The sequence below is a fragment of the Delphinapterus leucas genome, chromosome 19 (genome assembly GCF_059928025.1).
Source record: "Delphinapterus leucas isolate spDelLeu-1000000601 "Yukka" chromosome 19, BTC_Dleu_Yukka2, whole genome shotgun sequence".
Lineage (NCBI taxonomy): Eukaryota > Metazoa > Chordata > Mammalia > Artiodactyla > Monodontidae > Delphinapterus > Delphinapterus leucas.
This window is the reverse complement of record NC_143147.1, coordinates 63,824,745-63,835,030: the sequence shown is the minus strand read 5'-3', so window position 1 is coordinate 63,835,030 and position 10,286 is coordinate 63,824,745. Positions and strand designations below refer to the sequence as shown.

Genomic DNA, 10,286 nt, shown 5'->3' with positions numbered 1-10,286 from the left:
TCGGTTGCAGGTGTTTTATTTCCAGCATATTTCCGACCTGGTGACCCTCCAAAGTCCAGCAGGAGATAGGCAGGGGGGAGGAAGGTCAGCCTGCACCTGCACCCATCCCTAACTAAGGTTATCTCCTTGCTGAGAGTTACCCACAGTGGCAAGGGCGACTTTCTGGTACGAGGAAATGCTCAGAGGCCCCTGGCAAAGGGGCAGCCAAGGCCCCACGCCAGGACGGCCAGGCGATGCAGCTGTGGCGCAGAGTCCTGCTCAGACTGACCCCGATCCCTCTTCCCCGCACAGCACTGCTCCCCTCCGTGCCTGCCTGGGATCTGGTCTCAGCGTCCCAGCAGCCGCAGCATCTCCTGAGGATCCAGCAGCTTCTCCCTGGGCTTCCCCGCACCCTGGCCCCGGGACACCTCCTCAGCATCCAGCTTCTCCCAGTCCGAGAAGGAAACAGGCCAGACCCCTGTGGCAGAGGGAAGACGGGTCACTGCTTTCACCTCCTCCTCTACCCCAGCCCAGAGCAGCCCCCTTCCAAACAGTGAAAGGCCCAGGGACCCCCCCGACCCCACCTCCCAGGAGCTCACACAGGGCCCAGACCTCGGCTGCCGAGCAGGGCCTTGATGGCCGCATAGCCAGGCCTGGGGCCAGACGGCAGCAGCCCCGCTTTCAGGTCCTGCAGCAGAATCTGGCCGGTGACGAAGCTGTCAGTCATGGTAGTGGTGATGACACCTGTGGGCCCCCGCTTCACCCAGCCGCTGCAGTAGAGGCCTTGGAGAGGGGTAACAAAGGGGTAAGGAATGGGGAGTTGGCTGGACACCCCTGGCAAGCCTGGGCCTCAGTACACACACATGTACACACGCCTCCATACGCCCCACGGCCTCCCAGCATCCATCAGCTGGGCCCACTCTGGCCGCTGGCCCACTGCCCTCAATGCTTCCCAACCTGTATTTACCATGCCATCCCCCTTACACCTCAGTGTCCCTGTAGACCAGGAGCTCCCTGTAGGAGCTGGGTCCTGCCCACCTTGTTTCAACAGGCTCTCAGTAAACAGTGAACGAATTAATGAATGACTAGACAGGTCTGTGGATATTAAATCAGGCTGGAAGCTCGCTGAGGCCAAGGGGCTGCTGCTTCATCTCCAGTCCCAGCACTAGGCCTAGCCCAGAGCAGGCCTCAGTAAACTGAATGACTTAATAACCAGACATATGTGTGGGCATCTCAGCTAGACTGGGAGCTTCCTCTAGGGCCAGGAGGAGGCTGGGGCAGGGCCAGGGTCTTGGGACAGGGCCTGGCTCAGAGCAGGTTCTCAATGCATGTCACCAGATGAATGAATGAATGTGAATGGCCTCGGGAGACACCAGCCTCCCTGTCCCCCACTGCACCCTCTCACCTGGCACATCCACAACCCGGCCCTCCATATTGGGGATGACCCCCAGTTTGGGGTCAAAGGGCACACTGGGGTCGATAGGGCAGCTCTTATACCCAATGCTGCTCAGCACCAGCCCACAGGGGAGGTCCTCCACGTCTCCAGTGGGCACTGCCCGGGTGGCCTCACCAACACCCTGTGGGGAGAGGGTGGGAAGCAGCAGGCTGGGGCTGGGGAGATTTGAGAATGGGGGTGTCTTTGGGTAACAGGAGACTCACCTCCAGTCTGGTGACTGCCAGGCGGATGCCTGCCACTCGCCGCCCGTCTGGCGAGGGCAGCACCCGCTGAGGGCTTCGGAGAAAGCGGAGGCCCCAGGCGCGGGGGGCCGGTGCCCGGCGGGCAGCCTCCGCCACCCCTGGCTTCTCCACGGCTGCGCGAAGCAGTAGTTCCATCAACCGCTTCCTCGGGCGAGGGGCCTCTGTTAGCAACACAGCGCATCTCAGGGCGGCGCCCGGGTTACAGCCCTCTCCCACCTAGACCATCCCCTCCCTAGTGAGCCGGGGGGCCGGGCCAGGGCCCCTCACCCTTGATTCTGTCCTGAAGGCCCAAGAAATCCACAGGATCCAAAATGGGCCGAGTTCCTGGTAACTGAATCATCTCCCGAAGCTCCTTGGCGGTGTGGGCGGGGAGTGGGGGAGGAGTCAGGCCCAGAGCGCTGTCCACTCCTGAGCCCAGCCCAGGTGGGAGACACCACCAGCTCCCACCAGCACGGAAGGCACTGGGCCCCAGGGGGGGCCCTGCCTGGCTCTCCCTCTTCCACCCCAGGCAGCTCTGCCCTGCCACACCCCCCAAGGAGCAGACCATCTACTTGGGACCCTGGCCCCTCTCCCTCAGGCCCCAGCACCTTAATGGTGAAGGCCACTTGCAGGGGTCCACGTCGGCCCACTATCCACACCGTCTTCACCTGACTCTGTCTCAGTGCCCCCAGGGCAGCCTCCGTGATATCCGTTTTCTGGCACAAAAGGAGGACCTTAAAGTCGTTGGACACTGACAGCAGAAGGGGGACCTCTCCATTGGCTGGGCGGTGAGAAGGTTGGCAGCCTGAAATGGCACCACTGCCCATCCCCCCGGTGGCCGGATGGAGCACTGCTGCCAATTCTGAGAATGGCTCCAATTAGTAGCAAACCAGGCCCGCGCTCTTCATTCAACAAGTGTTTACTGAGTGTTTACCACGTGCCAGACACTGTGCAAAGGGCATGGATGGGGGGGTGTCAATGTTGAGCAAAAGACACGTGGTACTGGCCTTCACAGAGCTTCTGATCTGGTGGAGAGAGAGACTTATCGAATATTCAATAAAAAGTATAAAATTGCAGTGGTGACAACATGCTTTGAAACAGAAGTAGCCAAGTCTATGGGAGGAGAGTATTACAGGGAAATGGACCTATTCAGGTCCATGGAGGCTTCCGAGGAAGGGAGAACTGAACCAAGAACTAAAAGATGCAAACAGGCTAACGGGCAGGAGGGGAGCTGAGAGGGTTCTGAGCAAGAGGAATGGTGTGTGTATACTGAAAACTTTTTTTAAAAAAGCCTATGGGGGCTTCCCTGGTGGCGCAGTGGTTGAGAGTCCTCCTGCCGATGCAGGGGACGTGGGTTCGTGCCCCGGTCCGGGAAGATCCCACATGCCGCAGAGCGGCTGGGCCCGTGAGCCATGGCCGCTGAGCCTGCGCGTCCGGAGCCTGTGCTCCGCAACGGGAGAGGCCGCAGCAGTGAGAGGCCCGTGTACAGCGCAAAAAAAAAAAAAAAAAAAAAAGCCTATGTAGCTGCAGAATGTGAAGGGGGAAATGGTATGAGCTGAAGCTCACGGGCTGCCTTCTAGAAGGCCTTTGCCCAGCACCAAGGGGAAACAGAGGCTCAGCGTGGAGGCACAAGGCCCAAACCCTGCAGGCAGGGGCACCCTCTCCTTGGTGTGACCCCCCCCTCCACCCCTCCGGCCCTTGACCTACCCACTCACCTCCAGGTACTCAGGTGGCGTCAGCAGGATCCGGGCCACATCCAGAGCCACATTCCCCTGCCCCAGAACCACGGCCGTGTCACAGCTCAGGTCCGGCGCCAGCTGGAGGACAGAGGTCTGGATAGGGGTCCCCTAACCTCGGCCCCAGTCAGGCTAATCTCAGTCTCACGCCCAGTCCCCGGCCGCACCCTCAGGCTCCCCTACTCTCAGAAAGTCCACCCGCCCTGAGCTTCAGCTCAGGTCCCTCCACCCTGACCCAGCGCCCCCTCTTCCCAGGGACCTCGCCCCTCGGCCAGCCTGATGTTTCACATCTCATCTCACTGCGCACTTCCCAGGCCTGTGGCTCCCTCTTCCCCGAGCTGCAGCAGCTAAGAGCTGCCCCTGGCCCCGGTGGAGGAGTGGGGAGGAAGAGGCCAGGGGAGCGCTCCCCAAACTCACCTTCCGGTTCTCAGGAAGCCCATTGTACCAGCCCACAAAGGCCCGGGCTGAGAGCACGCCCGGCAGCTCCTCTCCGGGGATCTCCAGGCCCCGATGGTCCTCCGCCCCGTAGCTCTGAGGAAAGACCCAGAGGCCTCAGCAGCGGCTAAGGGGCCAGGCAGCCCCCGCCGGGCTCCCAGTGGCCTCCTTCCGGCTCCTCCTCCACAGCCTCTGCCGTGGCCCTCACCCCTAGGTCTTCCACCCGCTGCCACCAACCACTGCGGCGGCTCTGCCCCCTCCCCGTCTGCGCTCACCAGCACCACGGCGTGGTAGGCGTCCCGCAGCTCCTGCACGGTCACATCCCTGCCCACCACCACGTTGCCGTGGAAGGCACAGCGGTCAGAGTGGGCCGTCCGGGTAAAAGTGTTGATGACATTCTGTCGGGGCCCGGAGTGGGAGGGGTTAGAGGGTGGGGCAGCTCCAGGGCCCGTGGCTGCGCCACCCTCACCCCACAATGTCCGGGATGGCATCCCCCCAGAGGGCCTGGGGTCATTCCATGCAGTCAGGGAGCCTCCCTTCCCTCCTCACCTCAACCAAAGTCTCCAAAGCCCTGCTCTGAGCCCAGAGAGACCCACCTTCACCTCGGGGTGGTCGGGCGCCACGCCAAAGCGCACCAGGCCAAAGGGTACCAGCTGCTTCTCGTAGATGTCCACGTGGGCCCGGGGGTGGTGCTGGGGGAGAAGGCAATGGCTGTAGGGCCGAGGGGGGCCCCTGTGGGTCCTGCCCTTCCCAGGACAAAGCAGGAGAGCCCAGCTCAGTGGGCTAACAAGGTGGCCTTGACCCTCTGCAAAGAGAGAGAAAGGCCCACGACTCCGCATCTGCCTAGAGAGCCGGGCTAGAGGAGTGGGCAGCACAGGGCCAGGGCAGCCGAGGCCAGACTTCAAGGACTGCCAGCCCACTGAGATGGCGAGAACTCTGGCCAACCAAGGAAGATGGCAGCTTTCCCTCCACTGGAGTTGTATCAGGGGAGCTTCTTCGTCTACTTGGGTCAGATGTGACACACAGCCCTGCCCTAGAACCCGCGGACACTTCTAGAAATGCCCAGCCCATAGATGACCTGAGAACCACCCTTGGAAACTCACACCTGCTTTAGCTCTAGCCTCCGAGACCATCCTGTTGGAAAGTGGACCAGCAGGACAGAGACTTAGAGGCACAGCTGGGGCATGAGGGGAGCAGAGGGGGTGGAAGTGGCCCTACTCCTAGTCTTAGAAAAAACAATCTCACTCTTATGTCGGTTCCACATTGCCTGCCCCCCACCCCGGGGCACCCACAGGGGCCGTGGGGAAGGCTCAGGTTTCGGGGTCGGACAGACAAGTGTGGTGTAGCTCCGCCACCAAACAGCCGCATGGCCCCGGCAAGTCCCAGCGTCCGCCCGGGTCTCAGTCTCTTCCTCTGTAAACCGGGACAGATGACACGCCCCTCAGGGTTGTTGGGAAACATCCCGGAGGCCAGGACGGTGAGACTCTGGGCCACAAGCAGGTTCAGGGTCAAGCAGTTGGGGCTCCCGTGGATGACACTACCCTGCCTCGTGCCCGATCAGGCTGTTGCGCGATTCCACACTCCCGATTCAGTGGGACTCGAGGCAAATGAGCTCCCGCCCTCTAGCAGCCCTCAGCCCAACAAAGCCTCCCGCTCAGCTCCTTGCCTTTGTCCACATCCCACTGCCTGCACCCAGGTCCCGGCCCCCCACGCGCCCATCGATGGCCCCCCGACTCTCCCCATCCCCCTTAAGCCCCGCTGACGTCGCTGTGCCCTTGAAGAGCTGCAGCTCTGGAGTCAACAGCCGCGGGGCCAACCCAGCCCCACCGCTATCTGACTCTGTGCCGCTGGAATGTTCCTTACTGGACCACAGAACATTCCTTCGGGCGTGGGCTTCTGGATGAAATGAGCAAAGCCTATACCCTTAGTCCAGGGAGTGACCTGCTGTGGGTGTTCAATCAAAAGCTGTCATTACCGTCACACCACCTGGCTCACAAACCTTCCCTGGCTGTACTGCCGTGGGACAAAGTTCAAACTGCTGAGCCTGGAGGTCAATACCGGATGCTATCCGCCTTTCCATCTTATCTTCCCTTCTTTCCAGCTGTGGAGCCTTCCCTGCAGCTCACAGGGCTCTCTCCAAGGCCACCTCCATAAGGCTCAACCCGCTGGACCTCTCTACTGGTTCTCTCTCACAGGACTGGCCTCATCTTCCACGATGCCCCTCCTCCCTAGCTCTCACAGGTCCCTCCAATCCCTCTGGCTGTTCTTTTCCAGGCCCCTTTTTCTCTGTCCCCCCTCTAACAAGAATATTCTCTGAGGTTCTTCCAATCTGAGACCCCCCCTTCCCTTGCTCCCGCACACATTCCCTGGGGAATTGTCATCCACTCCCTCCTGTGACCTCAAATTCCCGTGGACTTACTGATGACATTCTACTCTCTCTCTTCTGCCCAGACCCCCCACCAAGCCTGAGACCCCTGAACAGCTCACCCCAGACACCTCACACCCATTGGGATGAAAGTCAGTCCTCCCCTCCCCCAAACCTCTCCCTCTCTGCTTCGGGGTCAGAAGCTGGGGCTCCTCCCTGACTCCCCTCTACCCTGTCCAGTCAGACCCCCATCCTCCCCACTGCTCTTTCGACCACCAGCCCTGCCTCTCGCTCTGCTGTCTGCCCTTCAGGCAGAGAGAGGGCTCCAGATCAAAAACGGGGTGCTTTCAGTCCCTTGCCTAAAACCCTTCACTGAAGCCAACCACCTATAGCAGCAGGCAGGGGGTTGTTTTCAAATGTTGATTCCTGGGCCCCAGACACAGTTTGATTAGGTGGGAACTAGGCCCAGAAATGTGTATCTTCACAAGTCCCCCAGGGGCCTCATGGAGGGAAGGGGGTGGACAGCACCAAGAGAAACTGCATGAGTCCAAGCTGGTCAGTGGCTTCCCAGCCACAAGGATCTCGGCCCACCTACCTCCTCCAGCCTCTGCTCTCACCCCTCCACCCTCACTGCACACGACCACCTTCCTGAACTCAACGGTCCCCAAACCCGCATTCTCTTTCCTCTGGGTCTTTGTCACACGGTTCTCTGTGCCTGGGGCCCTCTGGCCTCTTACCCATTCCCCTGCCCCACCGGGCTGGTCCTTCTGTCCTTGAGAGAGCAATCTGGACGTCACCTCCTCCAGGCTGGGTTAGGTACCCCTCCTGTACACGCCCCCCCCCACCCCACATCAGAGCCCTAGAATACCGCATAAACCCTCTTCCCACCACTCCACAACCTCCCACAGTAGACTGTCAGGTCTTGAGCATGGGGACCACGTCTGTCCTGCTCACACCCATGTTCCCAGTGCCAAGCTGTGCCTGGATCACGTCAGTGTCCAGTGGTTGATTACTGAATGGCCCAGCACGGAGCTTAAGAGCGGGCTCTGCCATCGGAGTGCCCACGCTCAGAACCCAGGCCTTCCCTGCTCAGAGGTGGGGCCTTGGGCAGCCTCGCTCAGTTCTCATCTGTGAAGCAACAGTCATGCCACCTGCTTCGCAACTTGTCTTGGGGATGCGATGAGATGCTGTACAGACAGTGCCTGACTCGGTTAAGTGCCACTGTCCCAAATGTGCTGCGCGTGTGCCTGCCGCGGGAGCATAGCCAGTCGCTTGGAGCTCCCGGTGGGCCAGGACCAGCTTGTAACTGGCCTCGGGGGCCCATCCTCCAGCACCTCCCCCAGGGAAAGTATGTGCAGGCCAGAGCCTTTGTTCACACTGGGGACATTGAGAATCCTGCCTGGGAGGCCTACCCTCCTCCCTCTCCAAATTTCATGCTCAGCTCACACAGTGCCCCTTACACAGAGCCCTCCAGGACCTCCCCAGCCCCTGGGAGATCCCTGGTCTCCCTGCCAGCGCCCGTGCGGGAGGCCCTCTCCAGAGCCTGAGACCTCCTTCAACTCACTTCTCCAGGAAGCACTTTCTGACTGATCCCACCCAAATGGGCTCACGCTGGTCACTTCATCGTAATTAGCTCTTTCCCCTGTGCTGCTTGGAAGCCGTGCTTAGGTCACTTTTTGGCAGGGTGACCAACTCATCCTGGCCTCCCCAAGACCCTCCCAGTTTTAACACTGAAAGCCTCACATCCTGGGCAAACTGAGCAGGTTGATCACCCTGCTTTTTAAGTATTAATATCTGCATGTGTGTGTGTGTGTGTGCGTGTAATTAACATATTCATCCTTTCTCCTCTCTCCACAGCAAGGTCATCGTCCTATGTCTCAGTCAGCCTAGGTCTCCCGCACCCCTCCCCCACCCCACCCCACCGCCACTAACTCACACCAACCCATGATTCTCCCTCCCTCCTCCCTCCTCCCTCCCGCCAAGGTCTGCCGAGGTTTCAAGGGTGGCCAGCAACCTTGGGGCCCTGCCCACCAAGGCTAATACTATAAACCTTGAGACCCCGGCCATGGGGCGGGGGGAAGGTGTGGAATGGAGGGTGGAGAGCATGCCGGAAGACCAGCATGGCATGGGGAGGGCTGGAGCTATTGGCGAGGAGCGCGCAGTGAGGGGGCCTAATGTTACAGAAATCCCTGAGAAGAGGGGGTGGCCTCAAGACGCAGGATGTTCGGGACAGAGTGGAGACAGAGGAGAAAGAAGGGAAGATGAGGGGCACAACAAAGTCATCATGCAGGTCTGCATAAGCTCCCTGGAGTACTTGGCCAAGAAGGCATAGCCGACCGTCTGCCACAGACCCCTGACCATCACCCATGAGGCAAACACACTTCTCTTCTAGCTGAGGACCTAGAGTGGGGAGCCCCAGGTGACAAAGCATGCAGGAAATGTCCCGTCTAGATGGGCTGGGAGCCCCTTCCCCTTCAGGGACCCAGGAGTGCTTTTAAAACCCAAAGGAGTGGAGCTTGCCCTTAGGATTGGAGCAGCAGGTGAATCATGGGAAAAGGAACCAGGAGGAAGCGGCTTACCTTTAGCAGGTGTTGGGCGGTGTAAAAGCCAGCTGGGCCACTGCCCACCACACAGATCTGGGGGGTCTGCTCCTGTGTGGAGAACTGCTGGCGGAAGCCTAGGGCGGGGGGACCGGGGAGGAAGGTCAGTTCAAGACTCCCTCCCGGGACTTCCCTGGTGGTACAGTGGTTAAGAATCCGCCTGCCAATGCAGGGGACGCGGGTTCGAGCCCTGGTCTGGGAAGATCCCACATGCTGCAGAGCAACTAAGCCTGTGCGCCACAACTACTGAGCCTGCGCTCTACAGCCCGCGAGCCACGACTACTGATGCCCACGGGCCACAGCTACTGAAGCCTGTGCGCCTAGAGCCCGTGCTCCGCAACAAGAGAAGCCCCAGCAATGAGAAGCCCGCGCACCGCAGTGAAGAGTAGCCCCCACTAGCCGCGACTTAGAGAAAGCCTGCACTCAGCAACGAAGACCCAATGCAGCCAAAAATAAATAAAATAAATAAAATTTTAAAAAAAGACTCCCTCCCCATCCCAAACCCCAACTTCAGTGTCCAACAGAAAACGGGGTTTCCCAGGCTTCACCCTCATCTGTGCACTCCTTCTCTTTTTCCTCAAAGCTTTAGCGTTTGCAGGGTCCCTTACTTCATCTGAATTCCCAAAGGCTGTGTCTCCATCCAGAGCCCTCATCTCACCCATGAACTTACTACGCCGCTGAAGATGGCCTACTCGACAATCCCCATCACCCCTGAAGCTTCCCTGCTCAGCACTTCTTAATTTTTCTCACCGGGTTCCCAACCCACCCAGCTAGAATACCACATCCTTCCAACAGACCCCATATCGCCCCTGTGGATCTCCCCACAAGGCCCCATTTTACCTCTTCTTACCTCTCTCTCCACAGAGCCCTCTATTGCCCATAGAGGCCCCTGTTTCGCCTCAGACTTCCCTCTTGCCCCACAGACCTCCTTATCACCCCTTCTCACTTCTGTGGACATCATGGTCTCCCCTTCTCACTTTTGTTGACCCCTGTCTCACCCCAGGAGCCTCATATTACCGCACAGGCCGCCACCTGCCCCTGTACACCACCCCCATCTCATCTGCATGAGTGGACCCCTCCAGTCTCGCCCCTGGTCCCCTCTCTCTCCCCTCTCCAGCCCTGCAACCAGCTCGGCTCTTACTCCTATACTTAGCGCTCGCAGGCCTCCCCACGCTCCCATTCAGCCCTACAGGTGCCCTGCTCCTACTCTGGGTGCTCTCGGAAGGAGGCAGCCGGGTCCGAGGCCATGCCGACCAGGGCCACCAGCGCCAACAGCGCGGAGCCATGCCTGGAAAGAGCAACTAGACAGCGGACCCGACCCCGCCCTGATCTCCCGCGCCGGCTCCGGCCCCGCCCTCGTCCTTCTTGTGACCCCGCCCACAATCGCGGCCCCGCCCCAAATCCCGCCCCCCACGCTCCAGGAAAGCACAGCGTGGCGGCTCCGCCCACATACACGAAAGAATCCCACCGCCCTAATGAAAAGCCCGCCCCCCC

The 10,286-nt window shown here is 60.1% G+C and overlaps 1 protein-coding gene across 6 annotated transcripts; it reads right to left on the bottom strand.

The window, feature by feature from the left end:
• Window positions 1-10,265, bottom strand: FDXR (ferredoxin reductase). 6 transcript variants are annotated; one of them, XM_022589685.3, is made up of 13 exons: window positions 10,000-10,251; window positions 9,302-9,420; window positions 8,772-8,843; window positions 4,424-4,519; window positions 4,103-4,225; window positions 3,810-3,923; window positions 3,372-3,473; window positions 2,265-2,372; window positions 1,945-2,029; window positions 1,639-1,838; window positions 1,385-1,556; window positions 592-762; window positions 1-457 (listed from the first exon to the last, which is right to left on the bottom strand). In XM_022589685.3, the coding sequence occupies exons 1-13, from the start codon at window positions 10,076-10,078 to the stop codon at window positions 327-329; spliced, it is 1,572 nt and encodes a 523-aa protein (XP_022445393.3). In that variant the 5' UTR covers window positions 10,079-10,251; the 3' UTR covers window positions 1-326. The 6 variants fall into 6 exon arrangements, with proteins under 6 accessions (XP_022445393.3, XP_089757795.1, XP_022445390.3 ...); XM_089901669.1 differs by lacking the exon at window positions 9,302-9,420 and having other exon boundaries at window positions 8,772-8,869; window positions 9,934-10,244; XM_022589682.3 differs by lacking the exon at window positions 9,302-9,420 and having other exon boundaries at window positions 4,424-4,632; window positions 8,772-8,869; window positions 10,000-10,235.
• Between the last annotated feature and the right edge of the window lie 21 nt (window positions 10,266-10,286).

Coding starts and splice junctions, on each gene's coding strand:
- FDXR (XM_089901668.1), bottom strand. CDS start 10,078: ATGGCTCCGCGCTGTTGGCGCTGGTGGCCCTGGTCGGCATGGCCTCGG. Junction 2,373..3,371: donor CGCCACCTGAGTACCTGGAG/GTGAGTGGGTAG, acceptor CTTTTGTGCCAG/AAAACGGATATCACGGAGGC. Junction 1,839..1,944: donor CCTTCAGGACAGAATCAAGG/GTGAGGGGCCCT, acceptor TGTTGCTAACAG/AGGCCCCTCGCCCGAGGAAG.